At 43.7% G+C, this 12,332-nt stretch overlaps 1 protein-coding gene across 1 annotated transcript in view; it reads left to right on the top strand.

Annotated features, from left to right (window-relative positions):
- Positions 1–12,332, top strand: part of PLEKHN1 (pleckstrin homology domain containing N1) — a 63,294-nt gene that overhangs the window by 10,816 nt on the left and 40,146 nt on the right. The window contains exons 3-5 of the mRNA XM_033922969.1: positions 7,092–7,238; positions 7,712–7,792; positions 9,719–9,806. Coding sequence (XP_033778860.1) covers positions 7,092–7,238; positions 7,712–7,792; positions 9,719–9,806 — 316 coding nt within the window. The remainder of the gene's footprint in view (positions 1–7,091; positions 7,239–7,711; positions 7,793–9,718; positions 9,807–12,332) is intronic.

Raw genomic sequence — 12,332 nt, 5'->3', positions numbered from 1 at the left:
TCGTGAGTTAATTGGCAAATTAGCTGCTAATTGGCAGTAGCCCCCAATAATTGTTGTGAATTGGCAGTAATTTGCAAGTACACGTGTAACTGCGCTTAGGCGCAGAAAATAACTGCAAGAGGGTGTGGACATGGATGGGGCATGGGCTGCCGCTGTATAATCTCCCCTGAAATGTCCTGTCTAAATTAGATTGTAAGCTCTTCTGAGCAGGGACTGTCTATTGTGTGTTAGAATGTACATCGCTGCATATGCCTTTCAGCACTATAGAAATAATAGATCGTAGTAACTCAGAGGAGCGCCCAGCACTTACACACTAAGGGACTTACAATCAAAACTTAAACACGTCTAAAACCCCGTCCAAGTCGGCACTTAGATGACCTAAAATAAAGGTCGTCCAAGTGCCGATAATCAAACCGATTTTCTGGAGGTGTCGTAGGACTCTTTAGGCCTCTGAATCCTGCTGTGCGCCCAGAGCTAAAAGGGGCGTATCTGGAGGAGTGGTTAGGGCAGTATGTGGGCGGGATGGGGGGGTTTTGGAGATCGAGACTTAGTCGTACCGTGGAGATAATCGAATGTTTTACTAGACATCCTGGACGAAACTTAAACATTGTGAGTTAGATGATATATAAACAGATATAAGTGCCAAAAAGGTATCCAAAGTGACCAGATAACCAGTGCAGAGATAAAGTAAAGACCCCCCCACATACTCCCCCCTCACTGACCCCCTCACACCCACAAAGATCAGAATAAAAAAAGTACATACACTTCCCCCTCCCCATTCGCGGTTTCCCTACTCGCGATTTCACATAATCGTGATTTTTTTTTTGGGGGGGGGGGAGGAAACCCCCCCCCCATATTTTTGTTTTCCCCCTGGCATCCCGGCCTTACCTGGTGGTCTAGCTGGTTTTCGGGGCAGGAGCGATCTTCCTACGCTTCTGCCCCGTGCAGATAGCCATTAGGAAATGGCTGTGTGGAGTTCCCGTAGTCTCTCGAGAGCATAACCTATAAAGGAGTTCTGGTGAGATGTTTATGTGGCACTTTTTTTGTGAAGTTCACAGCAGTGCCTTCTAAGGTGCCCCACTGCTCTGTTGCCATGTCTGGGAGGTCAGTCCATTACAAGATTGTCCCCTCCCACATCCAAATGGTCTTGTTCTGGGTGTTTGGGACTTGGATTAAATTTTGGTGGAAAATTGTGGTATAAAGATAGAACCTAAGAACCTAAGAAGTGCCTCTGCTGGGTCTGACCAGAGGTCCATCATGCCCAGCAGTCCGCTCACGCGGAAGCCCACCAGGTCCAGGACCTGTATAGTAACACCTCTATCTATACCCCTCTATCCCCTTTTCCTTCAGAAAATTGTCCAAATCCTTCTTGAACTCCAATACCGTACCTTGCCCTATCACACCCTCTGGAAGCGCATTCCAGGTGCCCACCACCCTCTGGGAGAAGAAGAACTTCCTAGCATTGGTTCTGAATCTGCCCCCTCTTAATTTTTCCGAATGGCCTCTCGTTCTTGTAGTTTTCGAAAGTCTGAAGAATCTGTCCCTCTCCACTTTCTGGCAGGCTGGACGAACAATAGCCTGGACATCCAGATAGATGATTCCCCCCCCCAAAAAAAAAAAAAAAAATTCTAGATGTAATTTTTGAAAATGGGCATTTTCTCACTGCCAACTTTGGGCATCTAGCGCCAAACGTCCGAATCGGACTTAGACGTATGTTTTGATTATGCCCCGCCACGATTCTAAACTACTGTTAGTCTATTTATTGGGATTTATTAATCGCCTTTTCATGAAGAGATTCACTCAGAATGGTTTACAATACAGTAGAATCCCAATTCTCCGGCACCCACGGGGATTGGTTAATAAATAAAGAAAAATGAAAGAAAGCCAAGTTGATTACTTTTTTTTTTTTGGGGGGGGGCAATTCCACACATTTCTTGACTGCTTTGTCTGAAGCTTATTACACTCCCTTTTCAGGTCAGAACAGAATGAGCAAAAGATGGTTTTATCAGAAAATCTAAGAGAATTATAGAAAACGTTCCACGTTCCAATGACAGCCTAAAAGAGAAAGGAGGTGGTCAGTGCAGCTGTGGTGGGAGGTGGGGGTTGGGGGGAAGCAATGGGTGATCAGAAGGTGACAGGCAGTAAACCTTTATGGCTTATAATGTGTTAGAAAGTCCAGAAGCAATTAAGCTGGAAGCAGAAATTGCCTTTCCTTACTAGGCCTGCTCAAATGAGGGTTTATGTACTCCCCCCCCCCAGAGGTAAGCAGTAAAACCAATGCACAGGATCTCTCTCTTCCCACAGGAATGCCTGTGTTTGTTTTGCCCTAATTAAAACTTTGTAACCCTGGCTTAGGGTGGCAATCCAAACTGTGTCTAATCTGCTGTAGTTCATCTTGAAAGATACAATTGGGTCCCAATACATTCCTACCAGAACTTCATTTCTGTGTTGCTGGTTAAACAGAAAACTATAGCTTCTTAATTCCTCGCTCACCTGGTATCCCCCCCCCTCCCCTGTAGCACGGTATGTTTATAAGTGTAGGTAGAGCAGGATTAAAGCATAGTTAAGCTCTGGAATGCATCGGCAGAGGTTGAGGTAAGAGTGGATAGTGTAGCTGGTTTCAAGAAAAAGGTTTGGACAATTTCCTGAAGGAAAAGTCCATAGTCTGTTATTGAGACAGACTTGAAAAAGCACTGCTTGCCTGGAATCGGTTGCATGGAATGTTGCTACTCCTTGGAGTTTGGCCAGGTACTAGGGACCTGGGTTGGCCACCTTGAGAACGGGCTCCTGGGCTAGATGGACCATTGGTCTGACCCAGTATGGCTGTTTTTATGCTCTTACGTGTGCCAAGTATAGGACAATCAAGCCATTGTAACATCACTGATGAGGTTGGCTCTGAGGCACTGTGGAATGAGGAATTGTGACATCACAATCTCTGTTCTGGAATGTTGCTCTCATTGGGATTCCAGAATCTTGCTATTCTTTGAGATGCTGGAATGTTGCTACTCTTTGGGTTTTGGCCAAGTACTAGGGACCTGGATTGGCCACCGTGGGAACGGACTACTGGGCTTGATGGACCATGGTCTGACCCACTAAGGCTATTCTTATGTACTGTACTTATGCAGACTAGGTATGTGCTAATTCAGTGGTCAGAAAGATAGACAGCATAGGGTGTAGCAGAGGTGGAACATAAGATAGAGTAACAGGAGTTAGAAACTAAGAGAACAAACTTAAAGAAAGTTGCACTTGAAGTCAGAAAAATGCCTAAATATGATCCATCCAAGTTCAAATAAGATGGACTGACTCATAGCAGTAGTGGAAGGCTAACCCCCAAAGTCAGTGCTAGGGGTCAGCTCCACCATTTTGAACCTGGAGCCTAGTGGGGTGGGAGTGAAAGGGGACCACCCCAGGTAAATCCTGGAAGTGATGGGGGTGGGGTCCAGGGACTGGGGATAGGATTGGAGAATGGAGAGGGAAGATTGGTCAGAAGGGAATATGGAGGTAAGATAGGATCTGGAGGGTGATTTAGGAGACAGGAAAGTGGGGGATATGGAGGGAAATCAGATTGGGGGAGTGCTTTGGGGAGTGGGGGTGGAAATCAGGGGGAGGGATTGGATTAGCGACCTAGAAGTCACTTAGGGTCAGATTCTCAAAACTTTAGGTTGCCTTTAATGCGGTCGCTAAACCGGTTCTAGCCGGTTTAGCATACATGTATTTCAGTGGCGGATTATCCAAACGGCTTACCGGGGTTTTCCCAAGATTCCTTGCAGTTTCCGATTCTGCCATGCAAATAGGCTCATCAATATTTAAACGAGCACACCAGTGGATTCTTCAACATTGCTGAGTGATTCTCCAAGTACGGTGTCGGCTTTTGGTGACCACAAATCAGTGACTGGTCCCGGGGTGCCAATATTGTGTGTATTTTGACTGTGGCTCATGAAAAAAACAAACTACATGATCCACATAAATTATAGTCTTTTTTTTTTTGGGGGGGAGGGATGGACAAAAGTATGCTTCTTGAGCACGGGTATTATAGCCATGTTTTATGTGTTTCTGGCTGAGGTTCATGATAAAATTTGAAATTAAAAACAAATTACAAGATTTACATGAATTACAGCAGTTGGGGGGGGGGGGGAGAAAAGGCATGTCTTATGCGCGCTTGTTGAAAGCCAACATTGCATTTCCCCTTCCTTCTCTTCATCCAGTAGTTCTGGCACGCCTATGATTGACACACCATTTACGGCGTTACTTTTCCCAGCACATCTGCGCATTTGCGTCCCTTTCGCGGTATATTCTGCGCATGTGCCGATCACTATCACCAGCGACTCATCTCATGTGTCAGCACCTGCATAGCTGGGTAGTCAGAGACAGGACAGCCTTTTGTGTGGTCCTATCTGGCCGCTTAGCTATGTGGACACTGACACTGATTATGGCCGAAACCCACATGCTGGTTGCTCCCTGATTCCACCCGTCACCCCTGCATTGCATGGCTGAGCAGTTAGAACCAATAATCCATTGAACTGAATATTGGCGACTGGCCCGCTCAGTGTAGTTTAAGCTGGCAGGATGTTCATTGTAATAATTCCATGTGTACTTCGTCTGTGCACATGGTCATTTTTCTCAGTGGAGGAGAGTAAACAGTGGAGTGCCACAGGAGTCTGTACTGGAACCGGTGCTATTTAACTTATTTATAAATGATCTGGAAATGAGTGAGGTGATCAAATTTGCAGATGACACTAAACTGTTCAAAGTTGTTAAAACGCATGCGGATTGTGAAAAATTACAGGCAGACCTTAGGAAATTGGAAGATCTAGGTGTCAATGTAGACAATACGATGAAACCTTCTGCCCAATGTGTGGCGGCAGCCAAAAAAGCAAACAAGATGCTAGGAATTATTAAAAAAGGGATGGTTAACAAGACTAATGCCCTCTTCTATTAAACTGCGCTAGCAGTTTTTAGCGCTGAATGGCCCGCGCTGCTCCCAACGCTCATAGAGTTCCTATGCGCTACAAACTGCTAGCGCAGTTTAATAGAATAGGGGATAAGGATATTATAATGCTTCTGTATTATTCCATGGTGTGCCCTCACCTGGAGTATTGTGTTCAATTCTGGTGAGGTCTCCTTATCTCAAGAAAGATACAGTGGCACTAGAAAAGGTTCAAAGAAGAGCGACCAAGATGATAAAGGGGATGGAACTCATTTCGTATGAAGAAAGACTGGAAAGGTTAGGGATCTTCAGCTTGGAAAAGAGAAGGCTAAGGGGAGATATGATTGAAGCCTACAAAATCCTGAGTGGAATAGAACGGGTACAAGTGAATTGATTGTTCACTCCGTCAAAAATTACAAAGACTAGGGGACACTCGATGAAATTGCAGGGAAATACTTTTAAAACCAATAGGAGGAAATATTTTTTTCACTCAGAGAATAGTTAAGCTCTGGAACGCATTGCCAGAGGTTGTGGTAAAGGTGGATAGCGTAGCAGGTTTTAACAAAGGTTTGGACAAATTTCTGGAGGAAAAGTCCATAGTCTGTTATTAAGACATGGGGGAAGCCTCTGCTTGCCCTGGATCGATACCATGGAATGTTGCTACTCTTGGGTTTTGGCCAGGTACTAGTGACCTGGATTGGCCACCGTGAGAATGGGCTACTGGGCTTGATGGACCATTGGTCTGACCCCAATAAAGCTATTCTTATGTTCTTATGCATTTGGGAGCAGGTACAAATGCACATGTGTCAATATAGCTGTGATTTGAAGACATGTAAAGTGGCTTTATGAAATAGCTCCGTAATAAGCTCTTGTATTTCCTCCCTAGGTGACTTATTATAAAATTATCCTCTAAGCATCTTCACATGGAAATCTTAAAAGCATCTCTTTACCTTGCCTGGTGGTGTTTACTTGTATGCATAGGCCACACATATAAATGGTGATTTCAGAAAGACACAGTTTACACATGGAAATGGTCGGGAGCTGAGTAATTGAGGGTGTTGGATGGGCTAAAATTTAGAGGTGAATTTTACATCTTATAGAGGAAATACACATGCTGTATATTAAAGCAAAGTTTCCGGATAGATTCTGCACCAGCTTAGAGGCTTGCAAAGAATTTAAAAAAGTGCTTATTTCAGCCAGGGTTTGATACAAGGGATTAATGGAGTAAATCTCCTTAATCCTCTGTTTTTAAATTTCATTCTAAAATATTTTAAAAAATTGAAACCTTTGTCAGCTTTGTTGTATCTTATCCATGCTGAGTCTGAGGGCAGTATTACTCTTACTGACCTACATGTGTATTTGCTCTGCAGCTCCTCAGTACCTCTCCTTTCTCCCCACACTCCCCCTGGGCACTTCGCTCATCGGGTAAGTCCCTCCTATCTGAACCCTTTTCCTCTACAGCCAACACCAGACTAGAGAGTTGCGCGGGGACATAAATCCCGCCCATCCCCACCTTCATATTTAAATTTTGATGAGTGCTTCAAAACTTGACTATTTGACCTGGGTTTTGGGGGTGGAGGCTAAAGTGACTGGACCCCTTATCATGGCATATTGTGCAATGGGAGGCAATCATACCTCTCTTTTCAACTTTCCTCTTTCCTAAGTGGCTCACCTGTTTTGATATTTTTATTTTGCGATTAATTAAACAACTTTGATGTGGCTATGTAAGAGGAATATGAAATTTCATTAAACTAAATTTGATAACTGTGACTGGAGAAGGAGATTGCCAGATGTGGGCTAAATCAGTTTGAGGTACCGTTATTGGCCAGTGCGTGCCAGGATGAAGCAGCTCTAGTCTTATTGGCCAGAAGGAGAAGGAGGCGGAGCTGGCAATTATGGCATCTGAATAGGGAGGGCTAACGATTGGTAGGCTTGACTCTAGAAGGCAAGGTTTGGGCCTGGAGAGGAAGAGAGTGTAATAAAAGGGAGAAAGTTTATGCCACTTTCTAAGTGACCAGAATTCAGAAGTTCCAAGGTATGAATGAATAAAACATGCCAGAATGAATATGGGCAGACATTCACATGTTTTTGCATTTATAATATATTATTTGTACAGTAATTGCGAGAGCACAGCTCATGTTTCCATGCCCCTCCCTCATCACAGGATATAATGAGCCAAGAAGTGCAAAAGGAAAACTTGGACCAAAGGTTCCTGAGCATCTTCCGAAAGGGTAGAAAAAAGACAGTTGTAAGGAACCTGGGACAAATGATCCATTATGCCAAAGTCAAGTTTAAATTCCAGCACTGTCAGGTGAGTGTGGACTGATGCCGCTGTTTAAATTGTCTCCTGTTCTCTGTGTAGCACCTGTTTTCCACAGCCTCAGAATAAATTGGTTATAGACTAATACACCTGTATCTGGGTTACCCTTTCTCACATCTGCCCAGGCTGAATCAATTTTGGTTCCCAGCCTCCACCTCTCTGCTGAGAAATGCCACTTGTTCACCAGGCTCTGAAGAGGGTGTGTGACTCACTTCCTTCTGCGCTTAACACCTGTGCTTTAGGGGCTCAGCTCTCCTGCACTAGCTAACCTGTTGAGTAGACATGCAATTATTTTCCTGTTTGGCAGGAAAATGCAGCATCCAGAAAATGGAAGCCACAGGAAAGTCGTACTGATCCCCGAGAGCTGGAAACCAGTGCATCCAGTGCTGTAGGTTCTTAGCCCAGAATAAATCAGTATCTTCTGTTCACTGCCAGAAACCCTGTCTCTTCTCTGTCTCCCGCAGGAAGTCACAGATTGCTACTTGGAATTGTTTCAGGCTTTCCTCTACTTTCAGTCTCGGAGCCAGAATGGACTGACATATCAGGTGAAGGATTTTTGGGCCTATCCTTTAGGGGCGTAATAACGTAATTATCAATGTGAGCTACCATTGACTCATGCTCTTTTAGCTCAGGTCTCATTTAATGCCCTGAGACCTGGTTATTAAGAGTGGGCATATGGATGATTCTGATCTTGGCAATTTGATGGGGAAAGGGATGACAGGAGGAAAAGCATTTAACCAAGGACCACTGTGCTGTCCAATTATTTTAAGGCTGGCTGAGATTTTGGGTCAATCCTTTGGATTCATTTCTCAAGAAATAGAGTTCAAAAACTTGACAATCACCCTCAGAGTTAGTTATAGACACAGAATGGGAAAAAGCTTTAATGAGTCAGGCCCTTCCACTCTCGCCTTCTGGCACCCAGTATCTGATTGTTTTAGTTTAGAATCTGGGGAATATGCTGGAGCCTGCTTCTGTGCAATTTTGGCTGAGTCCTGTTGGCCTTCACTTATTATCTGGATAAGAATTTCCCAGGATAAGGCTGCAAGTCTCTGCCTGTAATAAGATGGAGAAAAGCTTTCCCATGCCAGAACTGGTTCAGCCCTGTCTTAGCGGGTCTGCAATTTCCTGATGTCCACCAGCTCTATATCACTAAGAAATAAAACCCTAGCCAGGACAGTGAACCGCAAACCTCTCGTTGTGTGTGCACATTATTTCTTATATCCTAAGTGGTTTGTTTTTCCTATCTATCCTAGTAGGCATACAATCTAACTATGGTACCTGAGGTCATTGAGGGTTAAGTGACTTTGCCCAGGGTCACAAGGAGCGACACTGTTATCAAATTCACAACCTCAGGGTGCTGAGGCAGCAGCTCTAACTAGTTTATACACTAGGCCACTAACTAGTTTATTATATACCCCTGGCAGAATGTGTAAGATGTATATCATTTGTGGAAAATATGAATGATCCTGCAAAAACACCATTCTTTAATGAAGGAATATTGGTCAGATAGACATGATTTAATGAGTCAGAGTCAGCATGGGTTCAGCCGAGGGAGATCTCGCCTCACCAATTTGCTTGACTTCTTTGAAGATGTGAATAAACATGTGGCTAAAGTGAGTCAGTTGATGTAGTGTATCTAGATTTCAGAAAGCTTTTGTCAAAGTTCCCTCATGAGAGGCTCCTGAAAAAAATTAAAGAGTCATGGGATAGGTGGCAAGTTCAGATGTGAGACTAGGAATTGATTATCAGATAGAAACAGAGGGTTAGGGTTAAAATGGTCATTTTTCTCTATGGAGGAGAGTAAACAGTTGGAGTGCCGCAGGGTCTGTACTGGGACCGGGTTTTGGTGCTATTTAACTTATTTATAAATAGATCTGGAAATTGGGACATCGAGTGACACTAAACTATTGAAAGTTGTTAAACACATGCAGATGTGAAAAATTGCAGGCAGACCTTAGGAAATTGGAAGACTGGACGTCGAAGTGGCAGTCGAAAGGGGGGGGGGGGGGGAATATACTATACAGGGCGGTTTCCAGCTTACAATGGTCCAGACTGGAGCCACTGATTGCTTGGGCGCCATTATTTCTGAGAGCAGAGAAAAACTGGTAGTTGTGCTTTAAACCTGTCTAATGATGTTTAGGATTTTTAATACTATACGTACATTTGAGTTTATAATATATTATCTGGCATTTCACAGTCAAAATGGCCATTGAGGTAGCACATTTTGGTTGATGTGCCCTGGGATCAAGCAAGCTCAAATGTGGCCTGAAATATAGAAGGTTGATAAGCACTGCCTCAAGAAATGGATGGAGAAAGCAAGCTGTGTGTAATAGCATTTCTAGGATAATTCTGTTGAACAGTAGGGATGCCTTTTATCTTGAGTCTTCCCACACTGTCCTTGAGCACCAGCATCTCACAAGATTATCTCTGTGCATGGCTGATAATCTAACTCTGTTATTTTTTGAACACAGGGATTGTTACCTCTAAAGGAGTTGAATGTCTGTAAAATGGATAATTTTTCAGCCCTGGAGCAGGAGGTCCACGCCTTCCGGATTACAGGTCAGGTGCCAGTACATAGAAAGCTTAGAGTTCACCTTATAATCAGCAGTTATTGTTTCCCAGATACAGACACATTCAGGCTGCTTCAGACATTTCGCATAGCCTGAGTCAGAGCCCCTTCAGGGCTAGGGAGGTATATGAGTAAAGAAGGAATCCTGAAAAACACAGTCTTAAACCAAAGACAAGGATCCATCACCTCAGTTAAGATATCATTATTCTCTGAGGAGAAGTATGCATTATATTCTCACATATGGGTGACATCATTTACAGAACCCAAAATGGATATTGACAAGTGCACTATCACTTTAAATCTTTAGGCAGTGCCCATACCACACCCATGCTGGTGCTTTCCTGCCCAAAGTTGGCTCATGGGACCATCAGTTCTTAGTTTTCCATGGAACCGAGAAGCTATATCTTTGGTATCTCCTCGGTGTGTCAAACATAGAAGTCTTTTTGTGATCCTTCCTGATATTAATTTTTGTTATTTTCTTCATAATTCTTTAGTTTTATCATTTTTTAGCAAGTCCTTTAAGTTTGGTTGAATTCTGTCAATTTTTCCATGTTTGGCCTTTTCACACGAGCTCCTCTGGCTATCGAGCCTTTTGACTGTCGGCTGTTTTTCCCTTCATGTCAAACCTTCGACTCATTGCCGTTATCGCTTCAAGTGGACACAGTTTTCTTCTAGGTATGCATTGCATTCTCTGGAGCTTGTTACACACCCACTTTAACTACCTTCTCTACCTCTTTAATTCTGGTCTAAAACCCAATTTAGTTAGAGTTCATCTAAGTGCTATCAGTGCAAGAAACCTCTTTCTGTACATCCCTTAGTAGCCCACTTCACGAAAGGCTTATGCCACACAAAACCACCTATCAAGCCTCCACCTGTTGCTTGAGATCTTAATGTGGTTCTCTCTGTTCTTATGAAATCTCCCTTTGAGCCACTTCCATCTTACTCTCTCAAAATTTTCAGTTGGAAAGTTGCTTTCTTGATAGCCCTCAAGGCTGCATGCGGTGTGAATGAACTTCAAGCCCTTGTGTCAGATCCTCCCTATACAAGATTCCATCACGACAGAGTAGTCCTTTGAACATATCCCAAATTGCTCCGTAAAGTGCTCTCAGAATTCCACCTCAACCAATCCATAGTTTTGCTTGATTTCTGCTAAGGCCAAATTCCCATCCTGGAGAAGCAGTCCTTCACACCTTGGACTGTAAGCGTGCTTTGGCATGCTACCTGGATCATACTAAATGACATAGAAAGTCCTCCCCACTCTTTGTAGCCTTTGACCCTAATAGGATTTCCTGTTTCGAAAAGAATCATCTCCACTTGGTTAGCACAGTGTTTCTCAACTCGGTCTTGGAGTACCCCCTTACCAGTCAGGTTTTCAAAGATATCCACAATGAATATACATCAACTTGATTTTGCTTACACTGCCTCCATTATATGCAGATTTCTTTCATGCATATTCATTGTGGAATACCCTGAAAACCTGACTGGCAAGGGGGTACTCCAGGACCGAGTTGAGAAACCTGGGTTAGCAGATTGTATCTCCTACTTATAACTCAGGCTGGGTTGATGCTGCAAGACTGCACAACAGCCAACAGTGTCTGAGCTATGGAATCCTCAGTAGCATATTTTTGCTCTGTATTTATTGAAGATATCTGCAAAGCTGCTACTTGGTCCTCAGTACATAAATTTACCTCTCATTATTTTTAGAATACAATTCAGAAGAGACAGTTGGTTTGGATAAACAGTTCTGCAAAGCCTTTCACTTTCTGAGAGCCAACTTTCCCCCCCAGTCCTATAGGGTTTCACCAGGCTCATGTTTATATATTTATTAACCTCTTCCAGAGTCATGATCCTGGGAGCTTGGGATTTCCACATGTGAGAATATAATGCTTGCTTGTCCTCCAGGAAAGCAGTAGCACCTGCAGCAGGTGTTTCTCAGAGGACAGCAGGAATATTTTTCTCATGACCTGCTCACCATCAACATTGGCACGTGCAAGGTATGGGGTATTGCCTAAAGATTTAAAGTGACAACGCACTTGGCAGTGTCCGTACTGGATTCCATGGATGATGTCACCCGCATGTAAGAATATATGCCTGCTGCCCTTGGAGAGCACCTGCTACAGGTAAGTATCTTTGCTTTACAAGGGTGTGGAGTGGGAAACTGGTGAGGCTGTGCCCCTCTTCTCAAAGAAAAATGACTTCTTTAGGAGCAGTTACAGCCTGACTGAAGACCAGAGATCCACTGCACCCAACTTTCATCTGTTTTCTGACAGTTCTGTGAGGAAATCCCTGGAGAAAAAGGATGGCACCTTTTTATAGCATGCCCCTTCTATTTTCAATAGAACTCCTAAAAGGAGGGATATCATTATTGTTCTACAAAGTGTATGAGGAATGGCAAAGACCCTGGAGGGAAGAGTTGAATCACAAACGAGCCCCTTTGCTACCACCGCCAATAACCAGTGAACTGGCACACCTCTTTCCCCCCTCCCCCCTTCTCATATTCCTAATTCTAAATCAAC

The sequence above is a fragment of the Geotrypetes seraphini genome, chromosome 15 (assembly GCF_902459505.1).
Source record: "Geotrypetes seraphini chromosome 15, aGeoSer1.1, whole genome shotgun sequence".
Taxonomy (NCBI): domain Eukaryota; kingdom Metazoa; phylum Chordata; class Amphibia; order Gymnophiona; family Dermophiidae; genus Geotrypetes; species Geotrypetes seraphini.
Note: the sequence above shows the minus strand (reverse complement) of the source record. Positions and strands in the feature narration are given on the sequence as shown.